General features: G+C 42.7%; 2 protein-coding genes across 5 annotated transcripts in view; one reads left to right on the top strand and one right to left on the bottom strand.

Annotated features, from left to right (window-relative positions):
* Nucleotides 1-284: 284 nt before the first annotated feature.
* Nucleotides 285-24,667, bottom strand: LOC106570467 (pyruvate dehydrogenase (acetyl-transferring) kinase isozyme 2, mitochondrial). Of its 4 annotated transcripts, XM_014142846.3 has the most exons (12): nucleotides 24,596-24,667; nucleotides 24,233-24,467; nucleotides 23,368-23,509; nucleotides 13,603-13,674; nucleotides 12,773-12,957; nucleotides 10,383-10,472; nucleotides 9,633-9,710; nucleotides 7,597-7,673; nucleotides 7,397-7,495; nucleotides 6,974-7,087; nucleotides 5,006-5,119; nucleotides 285-4,061 (listed from the first exon to the last, which is right to left on the bottom strand). In XM_014142846.3, the coding sequence occupies exons 2-12, from the start codon at nucleotides 24,345-24,347 to the stop codon at nucleotides 3,918-3,920; spliced, it is 1,230 nt and encodes a 409-aa protein (XP_013998321.1). In that variant the 5' UTR covers nucleotides 24,348-24,467; nucleotides 24,596-24,667; the 3' UTR covers nucleotides 285-3,917. The 4 variants fall into 4 exon arrangements, with proteins under 4 accessions (XP_013998321.1, XP_082817400.1, XP_013998323.1 ...); XM_082961274.1 differs by lacking the exon at nucleotides 6,974-7,087; XM_014142848.3 differs by lacking the exon at nucleotides 24,596-24,667 and having other exon boundaries at nucleotides 23,368-23,462; nucleotides 24,233-24,589.
* Nucleotides 23,685-24,963, top strand: part of LOC100380667 (cytoplasmic dynein 1 intermediate chain 1) — a 127,549-nt gene continuing 126,270 nt past the window's right edge. The window contains exon 1 of the mRNA XM_082961272.1: nucleotides 23,685-23,817. The gene's annotated coding sequence lies outside the window, so the exon portion shown is untranslated. The remainder of the gene's footprint in view (nucleotides 23,818-24,963) is intronic.

Here is a 24,963-nt window from a genome sequence, read left to right on the forward strand (position 1 = left end):
TGACAATGAGAGGACGCTAATTTTTTTGCTAAGTTTAGATCAACTGATTGTACTCTGTGAAATGTAAGCAAAAGGTTTGTGTGTGTTGTCAACACTCTCAGACACACATGGGAAGCGGGTAGCCTGGCAGTACAGCACTGGAGAGGCCTTTAGGATGCAGGCTTGGTCAGGGTACACTGAGAGGGTACCAGAGGTCAAGTTCACTACTGACTGTCAGTAAGAGGAGACAGGGTTAGTTACAGAACTGTCAGAACAGGGGTTAGTCCAATAATAACAAGTGAAAGTGTTTTAAATGCGTTTTATTATTCTGTGTTCAGCGATGGTAGTTGTGACAGTTGGTCGTTTCCACATGTCCATTTGACTGGTAAACTTGACTGTACTGTCAGAACCTTCCCCTCTGATTCAGTTTGTAACAATCGGCCTTGACAACATGACCTGATCAAATAATAGCAATGAGGGAAAACATTCATCATCAACCCTTAAAAATCAGGTCCTTTTTTAATGAAAAACAAACAAATCTAAAAAACAAATGTATACAGGAGTGAATCAATACTGTAGTTAGTAGATAAAATCGTTGTTACCATAATCACTTTCTGACTGAAGCACATGCAAAGGCTGCTAAATGGAAGCACTGCAGGCACATACAGTGCTTTCAGAAAGTATTCATACCCTTGACTTATTCCACATTTTGTTGTTACAGGCTGAATTCAAAATGAATCAAAATATGTTTCTCTCACTCATCTACATACAATACCCCATAATGACAAAGTGAAAACATGTTTTTATACATTTTTGCAAATGTATTGAAAATGAAATATAGAAATATCAAATTTACATAAGTATTCACACCCCTTTGCTATGACAATCCAGATTGAGCTCAGTGCATCCAAATGTCCATCCATCATCCTTGAGATGTCACTACAACTTGATTGGAGTCCACCTGTGGCCAACCCATTTGGTTGGACAAGATTTAGAAAGAAACACTCCTGTCTATATAAGGTCCCACACATTTGACAGGGCATGTGTAACCGATGTGAAATGGCTAGTTCGTTAGCGGTGGTGCGCGTTAATAGCGTTTCAATCAGTGACGTCACTCAGGTTGGGGCGAAGAGAGGGACGGAACCTACACTGTTACACATGTCAGAGCAGAAACTATACCACAAAGTCTAAGGAACTGTACGATCGCTGAGATTGTGTTTAGGCATACAGTAACTATTTAATAAACATAAGTAAACTTGTCCCCAATACTTTTGGTCCCCTAAAATGGGGCGGACTATGTATAAAAAGTGCTGTAATTTCTAAACAGTTCACCATATGTAGATCAAAATACCTTCAAATTAAACCTGACAGTCTGCACTTTAAATCCAAAGTGCTGGAGTACAGAGCCAAAACAACAACAAAAAGCTCACGGTATATCTGGTGAAGGGTATAAAACAATTTCTAGAGTGTTGAAAGTTTCCAAGAGCACAGTGGTCTCCATCATTGGGAAATGGAAAAAATATGGAACTACCCAGACTAGAGCTGACCAAACTGATCAACTGGGCAAGAAGGACCTTGGTCAGACAGCACTACAGAGTTCATTGGCTGTGATGGGAGACCCTGCCACCAGGACAACAGTCTCTACAGCACTTTACCAAGCTGGGCTTTATGGGAGAGTGGCCAGACGGAAGCCAAATGTGCTTCTACAATGTATTGAAACAGGGGTGTGAATACCTACGTAAATGAGATTTTTCTGTATTTCATTTTAAATACATTTGCTAAACTTTCTACAAACATGTTTTCACTGTTATCATGGGGTATTGTGTGTCGATGGGTGAGCTGTTTTATTTATGTAATCCATTTTGAATTCAGGCTGTAACACAACAAAATGTGGAATAAGTCAATGCGTATGAATACTTTCTGAAGACACTGGAAGAGGGACAAAAAGCAGAGTGAGAACTATATAAAGAGCTGCATTTTATTGAACAACCTAAAGATGCTTAAAATAGTTTGAATTAAAGACTGAAATCCTGACATTAGATGGCTGCCCATAACCCAAATAATGTATATTGGTAAATCATCTATTCACGTCAACAATAATAAATTATGTGCAATAATCTCAAGTTAGGACTCCGCCCACAGTGTGAGGTCCAATCAGCAACTTCCATTGATAGATAACTCCTCCCAGGTCGGTTTAATATGACATCAAAGCACTTACAGTGATACTTTGAAAAATATGAAATGCTTTCAACATCCTGAGATCCTGTGATTTAAAACCATACATGTTAAAAACCAGAAAGAGAGAAATAAAAGTTGGCACTTCAGTGTAAGTCTCAAACAATTTATGTTTTGTTTCAATGCACATACAAATATTGACTAGTTACAAATACTTAGCTGTTATTGGATTAAATGTTAGAAAGTGTACATAGTCTTATGTGATTTGTTATTGCTAAGGAGTGTAATAATAGTGACTATTTAGTGAATACCAGGAAATGAAATAAATTCATTTTGTAATGACTGCCCCAATTAACACATCAAAGAATACCCACACTGGGCACCAGTCAAACATTTGATTCAACTCAGTCTTATTGTGTCCCTAATCACAGAAATGTGATAATACTCCCATTTTGCTCTCTGGCACTCAACGTTATTCAATAAATACTTCATGTATAAAAGACCTAGCCGGCCTCTAAAATGCAATCGTTTTAGTCATTTAAAAATATCACAACAGTATGATAGAAAATGTATCTCAATATTCACATAACTTATACTTAAACTCAGTTGGACTTGGTTTAGAGTAAATGCACTAGATACCTCAATGTCTTCAATATCTACTTTCTGTCTTCATAGGAAACCTTGAATGAAAGACCTTTGTTTGAGCTCTTGTCTTATTCAACAAGTGAGGGTGATTTTTTTTTTTTTTAAATGAATCACCAAGATTTACAGTTGATTATACTAAATTCCCTTTAGGCCCCAAAAAACATTGGAGACAGACGTTTGTCTAAACTTCCGAGACTGACAAATATTTGTAAGCTGTAAAAAACAAAAAAGGTGAAATGCTCAGAGTTGAAACTATATGGAATCTACATAGTATGCTGAAAAGAACATTTGTTGACCACTATGTACCCATAGAACATCCTGTAGTAGAAGGGTAAGCAGAGAAAACCCATCGACTGACAGCATGGCCTTGACATGTTTCTGCCTGACACACTATATCTATCTGTGTCCATGGAGCTCAGTGTCCAAGCTGCATACTGTAGTTGTGAGTGAAGAGTTTAGAGAAAACTTGATACAAAATCTAAAACGTAGTATCACAGACAATACTACTGTGATCGTGCAGCTTATATCACTGTATAACCAAATTCAGGTGTTTAATAAATTAAATGATCAGTTACAAACTAAAATGCACCTTTTAAGCAAAATGCTAGTTTTTTACACTGCTTCGGTGTCATAATGTTAAAATAAGTGAGTGAAATGAATACCTGAAACGTGTGGCTAAATGAAACCAAAAGGGTTAGATGTGATTGTGAGTAGTTTATGGCCCTGTTTCTGACTAACATTCACAAAATCACTTATTGAATAGAGATCCTGGTTTTGCCATTGAAACGCCTCCAACATTAATGTTTTTCCACTTCAAGTGCTGGATGAGAATCTCCAATGCAAAGAATCCAGATATCTCACACACACACACACACACACACACACACACACACACACACACACACACACACACACACACACACACACACACACACACACACACACACACACACACACACACACACACACACACACACACACAGGTACCTTCTGTCAGTTTCTGATTATGAATCATCATTCCATTCCTCCTTTCAGTCATCCTCCTCTTCTTCTTTCTTTCTTTCCTCCTGCTCCTCTGTTCTTCATGTTATCTGAGCTCTCTCTCTCTGTCTGTTTGGTTAACTTCTCCTCTCATACTTCCCCAGCTTCTTGGGATCCTTGCTGGGCATGCACCAGTCATCTGCCTCATTGCTTGTCTGGTAATGCCTTATGGCTGACTGGTTGTAAACAGGAAGTCTTTCCACAGACTCTGAGGACAAGGCCTGTTAATGGAGCACAGAGTGGAGTGGTAAGTTAGATGATGAGGATAGGGCTCTATCACAAGCTGGTAGGTTATAAGTACAAGGCCTGGTAATGGAGCACAGAGTGGAGTGGTAAGTTAGATGATGAGGATAGGGCTCTATCACAAGCTGGTAGGTTATAAGTACAAGGCCTGGTAATGGAGCACAGAGTGGAGTGGTAAGTTAGATGATGAGGATAGGGCTCTATCACAAGCTGGTAGGTTATAAGTACAAGGCCTGTTAATAGAGCACAGAGTGGAGGTTATAAGTTATAAGGTTATAAGTACAATGCCTGTTAATGGAGCACAGAGTGGAGTGGTTGGTTAGGTTATATAAGTACAATGCCTGTTAATGGAGCACAGAGTGGAGTGGTAGGTTATATAAGTACAAGGCCTGTTAATAGAGCACAGAGTGGAGGTTATAAGTTATAAGGTTATAAGTACAATGCCTGTTAATGGAGCACAGAGTGGAGAGGTTGGTTAGGTTATATAAGTACAAGGCCTGTTAATGGAGCACAGAGTGGAGTGGTAGGTGGAGTTATATAAGTACAAGGACTGGTAATGGAGCACAGAGTGGAGTAGTAAGCTAGGTTATGAGGATAGGGCTCTATCACAAGCTGGTCACATGATGAGTCTTCCATCATGACACACATTCAGATGCATCAAATGGAAGTTATTTAAGTGGGTAATGGAAATACATGAGCATTGGGTACTAGGTAACCATGTTTAACATAACGGTATGTTTTGAATGAATAGGACAGAGTGAAATCTGAGTTTACATTATAACTCTGTGAGCCATACTGTTGCACGTGAACCAATATTGAAAATGAACCTACATACTTCAAAAACACCATCATTGTTTAGATGTAGAACAAGACAACAAGTTAAGACTGTTGAACTAACAAATTCCATGTGTAGAAGTGTTACCTTCAGGTAGATGACAGCTGACGTCCCATATCCCTCCATGGAGTAGAGCTGCAGGTCTCCCTGGAAGTACTTGGCATAGAGACGGGAGATGGGAAGACCGTAGCCGAAACCAGCCTACAGAGAACCAGAGCCAGGAACACAAAGAGTTCAACTCTGAACAGTCACAGTACAGTAGTAGACAAGAACTCAGTTACACTTATAACCCAGCGCAATGAATGAACAGTCCAGTCCAGTTTGTAATTCTGATTATTTACAACCGTGTTCACTACTGTTCGCTCACAGATGACATTTTAGTAAGTATAGACTTGGTTGCGGTTTACATTTTAGCTGAGATAAAATAAACAGCAGGCGCTTGATTCAATTGAAAAATAAACGTCTCTCTAACATGTGGCCAAACTGCCAAAGTCATAGGCTTAAATCAAGTTATACAGTCGGTTGTTAAACTACACTGCCAGTAGTTTAGGTTAATTGTATACTTTATATAGTATACATTGTATACAGTGCATTCGGAAAGTATTCAGACCCCTTCCCTTCCACATTTTGTTACGTTACAGCCTTATTCTAAAATGGATTAAATAAATAAATGTACTCATCAATCTACACACAATAATAACAACAAAGAAAAAACATAAATACCTTATTTACTTAAGTATTCAGACCCTTTGCTATGAGACTGGAAATTGAGCTCCGGTGCATCCTGTTTCCATTGTTCATCCTTGAGATGTTTCTACAACTTGACTGGAGTCGGAGACAAGACTCTTCCTAGAACTAGCCGCCCGGCCAAACTGAGCAATCAGGGAGGTGACCAAGAACCTGATGATCACTCTGACAGAGCTCCAGAGTTCCTCTGTGGAGATGGGAGAACCTTCCAGAAGGACAACCATCTCTGCAGCACTCCACCAATCAGGCCTTTATGGTAGAGTTACCATAGGGAAGCCACTCCTCAGTAAAAGGTACATGAGAGCCCGCTTGGAGTTTGCCAAAAGCAACCTCAGACCATGAGAAACAAGATTTTCTGGTCTGATGAAACGAAGATTGAACTCTTTGGCCTGAATACCAAGTGTCACGTCTGGAGGAAATTTGGCACCATCCCTACGGTGAAGCATGGTGGTGGCAGCATCATGTTGTGGGGATGTTTCTCAGCAACAGGGACTGGGATACTAGTCAGGATCAAGAGAAAGATGAACGGAGAAAAGTACAGAGAGAGAACCTTGATAAAAACCTGCTCCCAGTGCTCAGGACATCAGACTGGGGCGAAGACAATGCAGGATCTGTTTCGGGACAAGTCTCTGAATGTCCTTGAGTGGCCTGAAAATAGCTGTGCAGCGACGCTCTCCATCCAACCTGGCAGAGCTTGAGAGGATCTGCAGAGAAGAATGGGAGAAAATCCCCAAATACAGGTGCGCCAAGCTTGTAGCGTCATACCCAAGAAGACTCGAGGCTGTAATCACTGCCAAAGGTGCTTCAACAAAGTACTGAGTAAAGGGTCTGGAGTGCTAGGTTAGTTTATGTTATATGACTGTATGTTTGTTTATTCCATGTGTAACTCTGTGTTGTTGTTTGTGTCACGCTGCTTTGCTTTATCTTGGCCAGGTCGCAGTTGTAAATGAGAACTTGTTCTCAACTAGCCTACCTGGTTAAAGAAAGGTGAAATAAATAAATAAATATAACAAAAATGCCTGTTGATGGAGCACAGAGTGGAGTAGTAAGCTAGGTTATGAGGATAGGGCTCTATCACAAGCTGGTCACATGATGAGTCTTCCATCATGACACACATTCAGATGCATCAGATGGAAGTTATTTAAGTGGGTATTATGAGTAGATTGATGACGGAAAAAACGATTTAATACATTTTAGAATAAGTCTGTAACGTAACAAAATGTGGAAAAAGTCAAGGGGTCTGAATACTTTCCGAATGCACTGAACATTCAACTATATAGTTCAAATGGCACCAGGACAGGGTGTTACCAGTGGTGCATTGCGGCTGTTGTCAATATCGACGGGGCTGGGGGCGGTGGAGTACATGTAACTGAACAAACGCTCTATCTTCCTCAGGGGAACTCCACCTCCTCGATCTGATATCTAGAAACAACAACAACGTTACAGGTCTGATCCGCTCTCTGATCTTCCTGTTGTCTCCCCAAATATCATCATATTAGGACCTACAGAACAACCATGGGAGGAAATCTATAGTAATACTATACATATTCATAGACAAATATGCACATTAAACTGTACACACTAGGCTTCTATGTCCCAAGGTATCATTTCCAACCTGCATGTGTGGAAGGATGTTGGATGTGCATGCACTACTTTTTGTATGCTGGGAATGTAATGTGTCATGTCTCATTGTGATGGTGGACGGTTAATACTCTCTGAGCCTTTGTTTACCTTGATTGTTAGGTCCTCACTGCCCAGTGAGACTCGGACTTTGACCGGCGGGAGATGCAGGGCCATTTCATGAGTCTCAACTGTTGCTCTCATGGCGTTCTGGAAACAAAACAAACATTGCTTGAGAAAATGAGAGGTAATATGAATCAAATTGAGGTAAAATAAATAAAAGTGACATAGTAAGTACATGTTTGGTGTACCTTGAAGAGCTCAAACAGCATGTGGTAGAGATGGGAAGGCACATAGACAATACGAAGAGGCTGGTCAGGACCTTTGACTGAGAAACACTGAGCATTACTCCAAACCAAACATGACTTAGACTTATTGAAAATGTATAACATACACAACTGAGAATAGAAGTTACTAGAAACCAAAAGCAACTTTCACATCTTATTGCAAATGCATAACATGCACAACTCAATAACCACTATCAAATTCATAATTTACTCTTCTGCCAACCTAATCTCGTTACCAGCCACTTCTGATAGCTAGGGCCCAGTTTTTCAAAGTTATCTATATCGGATAGGATTCAATGCATATACACATAATGAATAGAACGGGAGTCCCCATTCAAGTCAACAATTTGTTCCTTCTATTCATTCTATTTTTATGCATTCAATCCTATTCGATAGGTGAAATCCAGACGGATGACTTGTAAAACTGGGCCCTGGGGACGAGGCGACTACCAACCAAACCCATGAACAGACCTTGTTTTCCTTTATTATGGAGACTATTAAATAGCTACATTTGGGTGAACTGAGGTTTATTATTGAGAGTTGGACTTGGACGCTTCGCTGAGAAAGAGAAATCTGCACGGCGACAAGACTGAGCATGTTGCAAGAGTCTTGTTGCTGTTCTGTTCCACTGCTGCTGACTGGAGACAGATAAACTGGTGGGGATTGATTTGGTGCACACTGACCAAAGGCAAAACTATGATGAATCATTCATTCTAATGTGACTGTCCAATACCCCAATGTAATGTGGCTCAGTTGGTAGAGCATGGTGTTTGCAACGCCAGGGTTGTGGGTTCGATTCCCACGGAGGGCCAAGTACGAAAAAAAAAAAAAATGTATGAAATGAAAATGAAATGTATGCATTCACTACTTACTGTAAGTCACTCTGGATAAGAGCGTCTGCTAAATGACTAAAATGTAAAATGTAATGTATTAGATGTAGGTGATGCTATTTTATGGATGGCATGTTTTGAATGTTTGGGCACCAAATGACATCTGGATTTGATCTATCTAGTTTAGTCAAAGATTATTATTTGTCATGGTTAGACTTTTGAAGTGGTGCTATTGGCTATTATCCTGTTCATACGACACATAACCTACACAGGGGCGATACACAGGTGTACATTCAATACTTATTGACTTCTAACTGACATGTATGAATGAATGGTTCTCTGTAGACATGGCTGCCTGTGGTTCAAAGTCTGTGTGCTTCAGATACAGAAAACACAATCTCTGAAAACCACTAAATATCTCTGAACAACACTTACAGTCTAGCCTGTGCAAACAAACACACACATTTAGAAAATTGCGCCCCAAATTGAGTAGACAAAGAGGAATTGAATGCGAGATCAAGAATACCCAACCCACTTGCAGATAAATAAACTTAACTGAAACCTAGCCAAACCTCAAATGACTCACAATGCAAATATGACCTTGCAGATTGTTTCTGTAAACCTAATCTTACATTTAAATGTTGGTCATTCAGCAGACTCTCTTATCCAGAGCAACTTACAGGAGCAAAAGGGGTTAAGTGTCTTGCTCAAGGGCACATCAACAGATGTTTCACCTAGTCGGCTCGGGGATTCGAACCAGCGACCTTTAGGTTACTGGCCCGACGCTCTTAACTGCTAGGCTACCAACCCACACTTGCTTCCCAAATGTTACTATTTTGGAAATAGGAGAACTAGAAACAGCTTCAAGCTACTCTGGCCATTCTCCTTTCAAATGGCACAATACAACGTGACTGCATAATGTTGTATCAAACAGACCTGTCTCCAAATAGTATTTGAAATCTTTAAAATACTTTGTGCATTTGATTGAGCCCATCAGCAGTGCCAGCTGGGCTGGTTTGCACTTCTGGGACTATTCTATTGGCTCAATTGAGCCAGGCAAGCTCAACCAAGCACAGCTACTACAGCTCAATCAAGAGCAGCTAAAGTATCTGAAGGGAAACAAATACTACTTGAATCAAGGTCTGTAACCCTGTATAGAATGCGATTTACCGTTGACTTGTGTGATGTCAATCTCTGGTGAAGTCAGGTAGTACTGTTCACAGAGCATCTTGGAGCTATCAAAGGCATCTGGGAACAGACAGACGAAACAAGACTAGGACTGTAGCACACTGACATTCAATCTAGTTACCATAACAACTAAATGTAATAACCGTTACAAAAGTAGAAGAATAAACTAGACAAAATGACATGTAGCAACAGGAATAGGTGGAGAACCGTCTGTCTCTGTATCCATTTAAAAATGATTACGTTTACACACATCTTCTACTGTGTTTAAAACTACAGGAGAATTTATATTCTGTGCAGATCTCAAGGTGAAAAGGTTCCCTGGCTACCAATCCACATCGCTCTGTCCCAACGCCACGCCCACTAATGTTTTCCTCTCTAAGAGGAGTCTGGATTTGCCTCCCTCTGCAACTTCTTCTTCAAACCGTTCTGATTGGTCACAGAAACTGATGTGTTGGGCCAGACACGAATCGTGAATTATGTTATTTTCAGCTCAAACAACTTCTAGGATGACATGTTCAGACTGATGTCTGGAGTGATCGATAGAGCAGAGGAATTCAATTCAGGATGAGTCGTCAGGCAAGTGAAAAGGACAAACTGTCCTGAAACTGTGCAAACAACCACATACTGTAGCAGTGAGAAAGATGAGATTACTCCTGTAAATCAAGCTTGTTATCTAGGGTCTAATTATAGTGTGTGTTTGTGTGGCATGATGTAGCTGATGAGGGACAGCACCTTTTACCACCTCCGTCACGTCGCAGTCAGGGTCGATGGTGCCAATGTGCTTGGGATGGGCGGGGTTGGCGCTTCCATCAAAGATGAGAGCTGAAGAGGTACATGAAACTCATGTGGTAATAACTACACCTGGATGCCGATTCAAACACACGTCACAATGGTACTTTTGAGTATGGTATACAGTGCATTCGGAAAGTATTCAGACCCCTTGACATTTTCCACATTTTGTTAGGTTACAGACTTATTCTAAAATTGCTTAAAAATGTAAAAAAACTCAATCTAAATAAATACCCCATAATGACAAAGCAAAAACGAATGCATTGTATAAGTGTCATGGTTCCTCTGGGCACCAGAGGGCGGCAGAGACGCCCATAGAGACTTGTTTGTTACCCAGGTGTTTCTTATTATTTCATTATTGCTTCCCCTTTAAGAGAGGTGTGTCTTCTGTTCCCTTTTGTTAGCTTATGGATTTAGTTTCTTGTATGTCTCCCTCGTGTAGTTTTCGAGTACTAGTGTTTATTGTTTTGGTTTTTGTGTTTCCTGTATTGTTCTGTTTATTTTTTCCAAGTAAAGTCTTTATGTTTTCTCAAGTCGCCGTTTCCTGGTCTGGTTCATTCTCTGTTCTTGGGATCAACGTTAAGTATTGAGACCCTTTGCTATGAGACTGTAAATTGAGCTCAGGTGCATCCTGTTTCCAATGATCATCCTTGAGATGTTTCTACAACTTGATTGGAGTCCACCTGTGCTAAATTCAATTGATTTGACATGATTTGGAAAGGCAGACACCACAGCGGAGGTCGAAGGAATTGTCCGTATAGCTCCGAAACAGGATTGTGTCGAGGCACAGATCTGGGGAAGGGTACCAAAAATTGTCTACAGCATTGAAGGTCCCCAAGAACACATTGGCCTCTATCATTCTTAAATGGAAGACATTTGAAACCACCAAGACTCTTCCTAGAGCTAGCCACCAGGTAAAACTGAGCAATCAGGGGAGAAAGGCCTTGTTCAGGGAGGTGACCAAGAACCCGATGGTCACTCTGACAGAGCTCCAGACGTCTGTGGAGATGGGAGAACCTTCCAGAAGGACAACCATCTCTGCAGCACACTACCAATCAGGTATTTAAGGTAGAGTGGCCAGACGGAATCCACTCCTCACTGAAAGGCACGACAGCCCGCTTGAAGTTTGCCAAAAGGCACCGAAAGGACTCTGACCATGAGAAACAAGATTCTCTGGTCTGATGAAACCAAGATTGAACTCTTGGCCTGAATGCCAAGCGTCACATCTGGAGGAAACCTGGCACCATCCCTACGGTGAGACATGGTGGTGGCAGCATCATGCTGTGGGGATGTTTTTCAGCAGCAGGGACTGAGAGACTAGTCAAGATCGAGGAAAAGATTAACAGAGCAAAGTACAGGAGATACTTGATGAAACCTGCTCCAGAGCGCTCAGGACCCCAGACAACGACCCTAAGCACACAGCCAAGTCAACGCAGGAGTGGCTTCAGGACAGGTCTCTTAATGTCCTTGAGTGGCCCAGCCAGAGCCCAGACTTGAACATCTCTGGAGAGACCTGAAAATAGCTGTGCAGTGACGGTCCCCATCCAACCTGACAGAGGATCTGCAGAGAAGAATGGGAGAAAATCCCCAAATACAGGCGTGCCATTTTTTTTTTACATTTGCATACATTTCTTTACCTGTTTTTGCTTTGGCATTATGGGGTAATTGTGTGTAGATATACGAGGGGAAAAAAATCATTTAACCCATTTTAAAATAAGGCTGTAACGTAACAAAATGTGAAAAAATTCAAGGGGTCTGAATACTTTACAAATGCACTGTATTATTATAGTAGTATGGTATACACTGAGTGTACAAAACATTACACCTGCTCTTTCCATGACTAAGACTGATCAGGTGAAAGCTATGATCCCTTATTGATGTCACCTGTTAAATCCACTTCAATCAGTATAGATGAAGGGGAGGAGACAGGTTAATGGAGGACTCTTAAGCCTTGAGACAATTGAGACATGGATTGCATGTGTGTGCCATTCAGAGGATGAATGGGCAAGACAAAAGATTTAAGTGCCTTTGAATGGGGTATGCCTGGCGCACCGGTTTGAGTGTGTCAAGAACGTCAACACTGCTGGGTTTTTCACACTCAACAGTTTCCCATGTGTATCAAGATAATCCACCACCCAAAGGACATCCAGCCAACTTGACATATTGGAGTCAGCATCCCTGTGGAAGGCTTTCGGCACCTTGTAGAGTCCATACCCCAGCTAATTGAGGCTGTTCTGAGGGCAAAAGGGGGGGGGGGGGGGGGGCAACTCAATATTAGGAAGGTGTTCCTAATGCTTTGTACCCTCAGTGTATATTTAGTATTGTATACTGACAGTGCTGGTTCATGATCATGCGTGTGGAGATGCGGCTCATGTAGAAGCGATCCAAGAAGTACTGGACGTTCTGATTGGTCACAGGGTCGGAGCCAAAGGCATCCTTGTACTCCACCACTCCCTGTGCCATGGTGGGAACCACATTGTTGTGGCGGTTCCTGATGTTCACCAGCGTCTCAGTGAACCTGAGGGGAGACAGGAGAGGAAAGGGGTTTTAAGGCTGGGTCTTAGGTTCACAACTCAGCACATTCCAACACGCTACCATGAAAGGAGCGTAAGGTACGTAGCTGGGTGGATAGATGTCAAACTTCATTCATTCATCATCCATCCAATCATACACCAACACCCGCAAGGTTGCTACCAACTCAAAACCATATTTTGCAAAAGCCTGTAAATCATTCTATTCTGTATGCAGTAGAGCCAGAGTTATGGTTGAAGTGTGGCTCAGTTGGTAGAGCATGGTGTTTGCAACGCCAGCATGGTGTGTGCAACACCAGGGTTGTGGGTTCGATTCCCACGGGGGGCCAGTACAAAAAAATAAATGCATGAAATGAAATGTATGCATTCACTACTGTAAGTCGCTCTGGATAAGAGCGTCTGCTAAATGACTAAAATGTCAAATGTATCCATCAGATCACATTCCATTCCAGATTACAGATAATAATCAATCTATTATACAGTTAAAGGAAGTAGCTATTAATGGCTTAGAGAAAGACTATCTTTCCTTTCCTGAATTAACTATGACTCAGTTATCTAATGAGATGTGCTGAACAGTAGCAAGACAAGGCTACTACCTATCTGCTGGATGTGACTGTGTGTAATTGACATACTTCTTCAGGATATTTTTGTCATCGGGCTCTTTCTCCAGGAAGCCCACTACCTCCATCAGACTTGTTGCATACCTGTAGGAATACAACACAGAAGACTGGTTCGTTTACACAGGGAAACACTAATACATCAGGCTTTATAGGGCATTCATACAGCATATTCTTAAAGCAGTCTCCAGTATCTATGTTGCAATAGTCTATGTGCTGGGGGGCTAGGGTCAGTCTGTTATATCTGGGGTAATTCTCCTTTCTTACCTGGTGTCCTGTGTGAAGTTACGTATATGCTCCCTCTATCTCCCTCTTCCTTCCCTCCCGGAGGACCTGAGCCCTAGGATCATACCTCAGGACTACCTGGCCTGATGACTCCTGGCTGTCCCCAGTCCAACTGGTCGTGCTGCTGCTCCAGTTTCAACTCTTCTGCCTGCGACTATGGAACCCTGACCCGTTCACCAGACGTGCTACCTTGTCCCGGACATGCTGTTTTCGACTCTCTCTCTACCGCACCTGCTGTCTCTAACTCTGAATGCTTGGCTATGAAAAGCCAACTGACATTTACTCCTGAGGTGCTGACCTGTTGCACCCTCTACAACCAGTGATTATCATTTGACCCTGCTGGTCATCTATGAATGTTTGTACATCTTGAAGAACAATCTGGCCTTAATAGCCATGTACTCTTATAATCTCCACCCGGCACAGCCAGAAGAGGACTGGCCACCCCTCAGAGCCTGGTTCCTCTCTAGGTTTCTTCCTAAGTTCCTGCCTTTCTATGGAGTTTTTCCTAGCCACCGTGCTTCTACATCCGCATTGCTTGCTGTTTAAGGATGGGTTTCTGTATAAGCACTTTGTGACATCTGATGTAAAAAGGGCTTTATAAATACATTTGATTTGATAGGGCATTCATTAAGCTTTTATAACAAATGTGCTTGGAAGTGTAGCAAGACATTTTCTTATGAATGATTTCTGAAGTATCTACAAGCATAATAAAGGTTATATTAACGCTTCATTAAACTTTTAAAGTTTCTTTGAAAGTGGGGCCGAAATAAAGGTCTTCATTGAATTCTGCCCTGAGAATGTGGCCAATAGAAGCCAAAAACCATCACTTTGGACTGTTCCGTTCCTCGTTGACTCCTGGAGTTCCTCTGTTGGAAATCTCAGAATTCTATTTGGGAACGGCCTCTCTCTTGTGGTGACCATGGAAACCACAGGGTGTGTTTATACATGCTATAATAACTAGGGCTACTTGTGACTGGAGATAGGGTGCCATTTGGGACGAGCAGACTAGGTCTATTCCCTATATAGTGCACTACTTTTGACAAGAGCCATATGGGCACTGGTCAAAAGTAGTGCACTAAATAGGGAATAGGGTGCCATTTGGGCCATCATGTTCCCTCCAGTGTAAAAACATTCCTCACAATTTTCATCCTCTCAAAACCTGAATATTCTCTCTGTACAGCAAACCCTAAATACTTCTGACCTAGTGGAAGTAGGCATCCTAAGTTTCACCAGTAAGCATTTTAGTAGCCTACTAGTTTGGTCAGAGGAGTCACTATTAAGGCCTGGTTAAGAGCTGTGAAGCTGTAAGCTAAATTGTACTGACTTCAGTGATTTGCAGATAGTCAGGAGGGTAGGTGAGAGATCAGAGTGGCTGACTGTTTTCAAACCCTCTGTCCACCAGTTGACCTTGAACCCTCACACTCTACTAACACAGCTGTTGCATTGGCTACATACTCTAACAGATACATTAGGCTAACTATCTTGAATTACAAAGTTTACCTGTAAAATTTGTTGATGCCAGTCACCACTACCCAAGCCAAATAAAATGGTGCCAAATCAATATTGTCGATGGAAAAACCCACAGCCTGGATATGAAAATAGCCTCAATAGAGTAGCGATGACGTAGACAGCTACATTTAGACCCAGTTTATAAATATCTGCCGTACCATTACATTGCCAATAACGCCGGCACATACAGTAGGGTTCTGTACTGGTCATATATCACAGCGGTAGTGTCCCAAATATTACCCTATTCCCAATATAATGCACTACTTTTGACAAGGGCCCATAAGGCAATGGTCAAAGGTTGTGCACTATGTAGGGAATAGGGTGCCATTTGGGACTAACCATAAGTTATTGCCCTATTTCAGAGGTTGAACTGTGCTGTACTTGACATGCCATTACATAGTAGCTAGCTGATGGTTTTACCCATCTAGGAAATAGACAAATTCATTTCTCGAAAGTGGTGAAGTAACATATCATAGATATCAACAGCACTCAGCACCATTTATTTTGTGAAAGTATGTCGTTTCAATAAGAGAACATAATTGCAAGTAACCATTTTTCCAAATGACGATCCCTCTGACTGTCACTCACTAATACAGACTTGATGTACATTGTCCATCATCCCAGAAAACCCACTCCAATTTGCATACTGCCCCAACTTATCCACAGATGACGCAATCTCTATTGCACTCCCCAAGCCCTTTCCCACCTGGACAAGAGGAACACCTACGTGAGAAAGCTGTTCATTGACTACAGCTCAGCGTTCAACACCCTAGTGCCCTGAAAGCTCATCACTAAGCTCGGGACCCTGGGACAAAATACCTCCCTCTCCAATTGGATCTTGGACTTCCCGACGGGCCGCCCCCCCAGGTGGTAAGGGTAGGCAACAACACATCTGCCACGCTGATCCTCAACACGGGGGCCCCTCAGGGGTGCGTGCTTAGTCCCCTTCTGTACTCCCTGTTCACCCATGACTGTGTGGCTAAGCACGACTCCAACACCACCATTAAGTTTGCTGATGACACAACGGTGGTAGGCCTGATCACTGACAATGATGAGACAGCCTATAGGGAGGAGGTCAGAGACCTGGCAGTGTAAGGCCAGGACAACAACCTCTCCCTCAATGTGATCAAGACAAAGGAGATGATCGTGGACTATAGGAAAAGGAGGGCCGAGCATGCCATTTTTCATGGCGGCTACACTTCTGATGACCATGTCTCTCACAGCCCCCTGTTCCACTGTGATGCTACATGACAATGTTCCAGGCCACATTGTGTCTCTGTACACATGTGCAGCCTACCTGACAGGCAGAGATATGAGACACAGACAGCTGGCACCCTGCCGTGTAGGCTGCAGGCTATGCACTCATACCTCTCACTGGGCCAGAGTAGTTCAGTAAGATAGTCTACATGCTGGTGTGGTCGGCAGGATAATAACATCCTACAGAGTCTGTTGGAATAGGCAATATCACCTACAGTATATGGTTGTTAAAGATAAGGCATTTATCATATATACACCGCTCAAAAAAATAAAGGGAACACTTAAACAACACAATGTAACTCCAAGTCAATCACACTTCTGTGAAATCGAACTGTCCACTTAGGAAGCAACACTGATTGACAATAAATGTCACATGATGTTGTGCAAGACAACAGGTGGAAATTATAGGCAATTAGCAAGACACCCCCAATAAAGGAGTGGTTCTGCAGGTGGGGACCACAGACCATTTCTCAGTTCCTATGCTTCCTGGCTGATGTTTTGGTCACTTATGAATGCTGGCGGTGCTTTCACTCTAGTGGTAGCATGAGACGGAGTCTACAACCCACACAAGTGGCTCAGGTAGTGCAGCTCATCCAGGATGGCACATCAATGCGAGCTGTGGCAAGAAGGCTTGCTGTGTCTGTCAGCGTAGTGTCCAGAGCATGGAGGCGCTACCAGGAGACAGGCCAGTACATCAGGAGACGTGGAGGAGGCCGTAGGAGGGCAACAACCCAGCAGCAGGACCGCTACCTCCGCCTTTGAGCAAGGAGGAGCAGGAGAAGCACTGCCAGAGCCCTGCAAAATGACCTCCAGCAGGCCACAAATGTGCATGTGTCTGCTCAAACGGTCAGAAACACACTCCATGAGGGTGGTATGAGGGCCCGACGTCCACAGGTGGGGATTGTGCTTACAGCCCAACACCGTGCAGAACGTTTGGCATTTGCCAGAGAACACCAAGATTGGCAAATTCGCCACTGTTGCCCTGTGCTCTTCACAGATGAAAGCAGGTTCACACTGAGCACATGTGACAGATGTGACAGAGTCTGGAGACGCCGTGGAGAACGTTCTGCTGCCTGCAACATCCTCCAGCATGACCGGTTTGGCGGTGGGTCAGTCTTGGTGTGGGGTGGCATTTCTTTGGGGGGCCGCACAGCCCTCCATGTGCTCGCCAGAGGTAGCCTGACTGCCATTAGGTACCGAGATGAGATCCTCAGACCCCTTGTGAGACCATATGCTGGTGCGGTTGGCCCTGGGTTCCTCCTAATGCAAGACAATGCTAGACCTCATGTGGCTGGAGTGTGTCAGCAGTTCCTGCAAGAGGAAGGCATTGATGCTATGGACTGGCCCGCCCGTTCCCCAGACCTGAATCCAATTGAGCACATCTGGAACATCATGTCTCGCTCCATCCACCAACGCCACGTTGCACCACAGACTGTCCAGGAGTTGGCGGATGCTTTTGTCCAGGTCTGGGAGGAGATCCCTCAGGAGACCATCCGCCACCTCATCAGGAGCATGCCCAGGCGTTGTAGGGAGGTCATACAGGCACGTGGAGGCCACACACACTACTGAGCCTCATTTTGACTTGTTTTAAGGACATTACATCAAAGTTGGATCAGCCTGTAGTGTGGTTTTCCACTTTAATTTTGAGTGTGACTCCAAATCCAGACCTCCATGGGTTGATAAATTGGATTTCCATTGATTATTTTTGTGTGATTTTGTTGTCAGCACATTCAACTATGTAAAGAAAAAAGTATTTAATAAGATTATTTCTTTCATTCAGATCTAGGGTGTGTTGTTTAAGTGTTCCCTTTATTTTTTTTAGCAGTATATTTCAGACTAGCGCAGAGAGCAGTGCTTGAATTGGGAAGGAGTTCACCGGAACCTCAAATGTTCTACAGCTTGAGTTCCTGCACCACATAAAGAATATTAGCGCAAAAGTATTATGGAGTTCCTTCACCTAAATAAAAACTGTACCGTCACCCAAAATGAGTACTGGCACCTATTTAAGTCCAATTCAAGCACTGGCAGAGAGCAATGTTCCAGTTCAATAATCCATATCAACAAAGGTGAGGTGAAAGGAGTCTAGCTAGCTGATGAATACTTCAACAGAGCGACCCATTTCCTCTGGCACAACAAACAGTGAACATCAACACCATATCATCTTAATCTCTAGCCTGCAGCTCACCTCCAAGGTAACCTAGACTGGTCCCAGATCTACAGATAACAGACATGAGGGACACAAAGTATATTGAAAGCAGGTGCTTCCACACAGGTGTGGTTCCTGAATTAATAAAGTAATTAACATCCCAACATGCTTAGGTCATGTATAAAAATGCTGGGCAGGCCATTATTTTTGCTACTATGGCTATCCCTCCATTGGATGACAATGCCCCCATCCATAGGGCACTGAATAATTTGATGAGCATGAAAATGATGTAAACCATATGCCATGGCTGTCTGTCACCAGACCTCAAACCAATTGAACACTTAAGGGGGATTCTGGAGTGGCGCCTGAGACAGCATTTTCCACCACCATCAACAAAACACCAAATGATGAGATTTATCTGGGAAAAATGGTGTCCCATCCCTCCAATAGAGTTCCAGACACTTGTAGAATATAATAGCTAATGTACCTGCTCTGTAGTAACTGTAGTGAGGGGTGTTATAACGTTACAGTACCTGCTCTGTAGTAACTGTAGTGAGGGGTGTTATAACATTACTGTACCTGCTCTGTAGTAACTGTAGTGAGGGGTGTTATAACGTTACTGTACCTGCTCTGTAGTAACTGTAGTGAGGGGTGTTATAACATTACTGTACCTGCTCTGTAGTAACTGTAGTGAGGGGTGTTATAACATTACTGTACCTGCTCTGTAGTAACTGTAGTGAGGGGTGTTATAACGTTACAGTACCTGCTCTGTAGTAACTGTAGTGAGGGGTGTTATAACGTTACTGTACCTGCTCTGTAGTAACTGTAGTGAGGGGTTATAACGTTACTGTACCTGCTCTGTAGTAACTATAGTGAGGGGTGTTATAACATTACTGTACCTGCTCTGTAGTGAGGGGTGTTATAACGTTACTGTACCTGCTCTGTAGTAACTGTAGTGAGGGGTGTTATAACATTACTGTACCTGCTCTGCAGTAACTGTAGTGAGGGGTGTTATAACATTACTGTACCTGCTCTGTAGTAACTGTAGTGAGGGGTGTTATAACGTTACAGTACCTGCTCTGTAGTAACTGTAGTGAGGGGTGTTATAACATTACTGTACATGCTCTGTAGTGAGGGGTGTTATAACGTTACTGTACCTGCTCTGTAGTAACTGTAGTGAGGGGTGTTATAACATTACTGTACCTGCTCTGTAGTGAGGGGTGTTATAACGTTACAGTACCTGCTCTGTAGCAACTGTAGTGAGGGGTGTTATAACATTACTGTACCTGCTCTGTAGTGAGGGGTGTTATAACGTTACTGTACCTGCTCTGTAGTAACTGTAGTGAGGGGTTATAACGTTACTGTACCTGCTCTGTAGTAACTGTAGTGAGGGGTGTTATAACGTTACAGTACCTGCTCTGTAGTAACTGTAGTGAGGGGTGTTATAACGTTACAGTACCTGCTCTGTAGTAACTGTAGTGAGGGGTGTTATAACGTTACAGTACCTGCTCTGTAGTAACTGTAGTGAAGGGTGTTATAACGTTACTGTACCTGCTCTGTAGTAACTGTAGTGAGGGGTGGTCTAACATTACTGTACCTGCTCTGTAGTAACTGTAGTGAGGGGTGTTATAACGTTACAGTACCTGCTCTGTAGTAACTGTAGTGAGGGGTGTTATAACGTTACTGTACCTGCTCTGTAGTAACTGTAGTGAGGGGTGGTCTAACATTACTGTACCTGCTCTGTAGTAACTGTAGTGAGGGGTGTTATAACGTTACAGTACCTGCTCTGTAGTAACTGTAGTGAGGGGTGTTATAACGTTACAGTACCTGCTCTGTAGTAACTGTAGTGAGGGGTGTTATAACGTTACAGTACCTGCTCTGTAGTAACTGTAGTGAAGGGTGTTATAACGTTACTGTACCTGCTCTGTAGTAACTGTAGTGAGGGGTGGTCTAACATTACTGTACCTGCTCTGTAGTAACTGTAGTGAGGGGTGTTATAACGTTACAGTACCTGCTCTGTAGTAACTGTAGTGAGGGGTGTTATAACGTTACTGTACCTGCTCTGTAGTAACTGTAGTGAGGGGTGGTCTAACATTACTGTACCTGCTCTGTAGTAACTGTAGTGAGGGGTGTTATAACGTTACAGTACCTGCTCTGTAGTAACTGTAGTGAGGGGTGTTATAACGTTACTGTACCTGCTCTGTAGTAACTGTAGTGAGGGGTGTTATAACGTTACTGTACCTGCTCTGTAGTAACTGTAGTGAGGGGTGTTATAACGTTACTGTACCTGCTCTGTAGTAACTGTAGTGAGGGGTGTTACAACATTACTGTACCTGCTCTGTAGTGAGGGGTGTTATAACGTTACTGTACCTGCTCTGTAGTAACTGTAGTGAGGGGTGTTATAACGTTACTGTACCTGCTCTGTAGTAACTGTAGTGAGGGGTTATAACGTTACTATACCTGCTCTGTAGTAACTATAGTGAGGGGTGTTATAACATTACTGTACCTGCTCTGTAGTGAGGGGTGTTATAACGTTACAGTACCTGTTCTGTAGTAACTGTAGTGAGGGGTGTTATAACGTTACTGTACCAGCTCTGTAGTAACTGTAGTGAGGGGTGTTATAACATTACTGTACCTGCTCTGTAGTAACTGTAGTGAGGGGTGTTATAACATTACTGTACCTGCTCTGTAGTGAGGGGTGTTATAACGTTACAGTAACTGCTCTGTAGTAACTGTAGTGAGGGGTGTTATAACATTACTGTACCTGCTCTGTAGTAACTGTAGTGAGGGGTGTTATAACGTTACAGTACCTGCTCTGTAGTAACTGTAGTGAGGGGTGTTATAACATTACTGTACCTGCTCTGTAGTGAGGGGTGTTATAACGTTACTGTACCTGCTCTGTAGTAACTGTAGTGAGGGGTGTTATAACGTTACTGTACCTGCTCTGTAGTAACTGTAGTGAGGGGTGTTATAACGTTACAGTACCTGCTCTGTAGTAACTGTAGTGAGGGGTTATAACGTTACTGTACCTGCTCTGTAGTAACTGCAGTGAGGGGTGTTATAACGTTACTGTACCTGCTCTGTAGTAACTGTAGTGAGGGGTGTTATAACGTTACAGTACCTGCTCTGTAGTAACTGTAGTGAGGGGTGTTATAACGTTACAGTACCTGCTCTGTAGTAACTGTAGTGAGGGGTGTTATAACATTACTGTACCTGCTCTGTAGTGAGGGGTGTTATAACGTTACAGTACCTGCTCTGTAGTAACTGTAGTGAGGGGTGTTATAACGTTACAGTACCTGCTCTGTAGTAACTGTAGTGAGGGGTATTATAACGTTACTGTACCTGCTCTGTAGTAACTGCAGTGAGGGGTGTTATAACGTTACTGTACCTGCTCTGTAGTAACTGTAGTGAAGGGTGTTATAACGTTACTGTACCAGCTCTGTAGTAACTGTAGTGAGGGGTGTTATAACATTACTGTACCTGCTCTGTAGTAACTGTAGTGAGGGGTGTTATAACATTACTGTACCTGCTCTGTAGTGAGGGGTGTTATAACGTTACTGTACCTGCTCTGTAGTAACTGTAGTGAGGGGTGTTATAACATTACTGTACCTGCTCTGTAGTAACTGTAGTGAGGGGTTATAACGTTACTGTACCTGCTCTGTAGTAACTATAGTGAGGGGTGTTATAACATTACTGTACCTGCTCTGTAGTGAGGGGTGTTATAACGTTACAGTACCTGCTCTGTAGTAACTGTAGTGAGGGGTGTTATAACGTTACAGTACCTGCTCTGTAGTAACTGTAGTGAGGGGTGTTATAACATTACTGTACCTGCTCTGTAGTGAGGGGTGTTATAACGTTACAGTACCTGCTCTGTAGTAACTGTAGTGAGGGGTGTTATAACGTTACAGTACCTGCTCTGTAGTAACTGTAGTGAGGGGTATTATAACGTTACTGTACCTGCTCTGTAGTAACTGCAGTGAGGGGTGTTATAACGTTACTGTACCTGCTCTGTAGTAACTGTAGTGAAGGGTGTTATAACGTTACTGTACCAGCTCTGTAGTAACTGTAGTGAGGGGTGTTATAACATTACTGTACCTGCTCTGTAGTAACTGTAGTGAGGGGTGTTATAACATTACTGTACCTGCTCTGTAGTGAGGGGTGTTATAACGTTACAGTACCTGCTCTGTAGTAACTGTAGTGAGGGGTGTTATAACATTACTGTACCTGCTCTGTAGTGAGGGGTGTTATAACGTTACAGTACCTGCTCTGTAGTAACTGTAGTGAGGGGTGTTATAACGTTACAGTACCTGCTCTGTAGTAACTGTAGTGAGGGGTGTTATAACGTTACTGTACCTGCTCTGTAGTAACTGTAGTGAGGGGTGTTATAACGTTACTGTACCTGCTCTGTAGTAACTGTAGTGAGGGGTGTTATAACGTTACTGTACCTACTCTGTAGTAACTGTAGTGAGGGGTGTTACAACATTACTGTACCTGCTCTGTAGTAACTGTAGTGAGGGGTGTTATAACGTTACTGTACCTGCTCTGTAGTAACTGTAGTGAGGGGTGTTATAACATTACTGTACCAGCTCTGTAGTAACTGTAGTGAGGGGGTGCTGAGAAGCTTGTCAGGGAGGAAGTCAATCTCCTTCATGATGTTGGCCAGCCGGACAGGAAGCTCCTGACGAAGGAACACAAAGGACGTCTTCTCACAGGCATTGGCCGAGCCTGTAGTCACATGATAACACATCTGCGTTGTACTGATTGGGGGTACACCGTAGCAAAATGTTATGCAATGGAAAACAAGCATTGGTTTCTCATTGGACCAGTTCAGGTAGTCCCTCCCCGTTTCAGTCCCAGGGATAGGATACTGAATGGAAATCACAAGACAGGAGGTCATACAGTAGATATACTGTTGTGTAAATGTGTAAGACAATGTCAAGACCTTGAAATGGTTTGGTTTGGCAGCTGTATTATGTCATGTATTCACCAAAGAACATGGGTCAAGTGCTATCTAAGAGTAAAGCATGAACCAGGTATTTATTTCTCCTTGCTTTAATCCAAACCATCATTAGGGGTTTGATACAATTTCAAAGTATGTACATTTTGAACTACCGTATTGCAGTCATTCTGTAATTTCAGGCGTCAGGATAGAAGGGAAATACAATGGGAATCCCAGTCTGGTTAGGCAGCTAGATCCATTTACAGCAGTAACATAAGGAAGAATAGAGCTGGAAGAATGTTAAAGCTTCAGTAGAGAGTTCATCTGTGATCAGGGAGCACATACTGTCCAGTACACTGGTCAGTGACAGCAGTGAATGCACCACAACAAACATTCTAGCTACTTTGATAAATGCAACCAGTGGTACTTGTTGTACTATGGATTCAGAATAAACCTGGACAGTATTATTATTTAGCCGTGTTATTGACAGGACAGGGATGAAAACTTACCAAAGTCTATGAATTGTTTCATTGACAGCGGCGAAGGTGAGAACTTGGAAAACCGATCCACAAGTGCTTGTTTAGGTATGGAGCTGTTCCTTAGCAAAAATTGCGTGAACTTCATGGTTGCAACAAATTGAAATTGAAGTCCCGAGACAGTCGGATTGTTGTGTCAGGCCAGGGTGCCCTTTCTTGTCATCAGCAGCTAGCTCCAGTCTTGCTAACGTTAGCTAGTTGACCAACGCTAGCAACCAAGAGCAATATTAAGGCGTTAAATTGACATATTCAAAACCATTTACAATGAAACACAATACATTTCCCGAACAGTGCCAAATGTCTTTTCGTCTCATAAACGTTCAATAAGCTACTTACAATATTTCAGAAATCTCGAACGCTCCTCCCAAGACCGACCTCTGTTCATATTGTTGATGAGGTTTGGATTTGATTGGCATTGGCTTTGACCAATGAAAGAGCATCACGCTGGTTTTGGGGCGGGATTTGATCTGTTTTGATTTTAAATAATTGCCCCAACGCATCTCAGAAATAAATAAGCATGTGCAAACAGAAAAACCATCAAATCCAATTTACGTATTAATTATGATATTATATACCGGTATATATAAAAACAATTTATTGGGAAATAAATCTAAATCTGATAGCCCCGGCCGTGTCGCCGTACACTTCTCTAAATGGCCTGTAGATGACGACATTGTAACAGCTAAAGTTAATTTAAAGCGGCA

The sequence above is a fragment of the Salmo salar genome, chromosome 14 (genome assembly GCF_965601325.2).
Source record: "Salmo salar chromosome 14, fSalSal1, whole genome shotgun sequence".
Classification (NCBI taxonomy): domain Eukaryota; kingdom Metazoa; phylum Chordata; class Actinopteri; order Salmoniformes; family Salmonidae; genus Salmo; species Salmo salar.

Excerpts from the sequence above, each read along its gene's own strand:
- LOC106570467 (XM_014142846.3), bottom strand. The coding sequence starts at position 24,347 with ATGAAGTTCACGCAATTTTTGCTAAGGAACAGCTCCATACCTAAACAA. Across the intron at positions 12,958-13,602 it reads GACAAAAATATCCTGAAGAA|GTTCACTGAGACGCTGGTGA; the intron begins GTATGTCAATTA and ends GTCTCCCCTCAG. Across the intron at positions 7,088-7,396 it reads GTGAGGACCTAACAATCAAG|ATATCAGATCGAGGAGGTGG; the intron begins GTAAACAAAGGC and ends TGTTGTTTCTAG.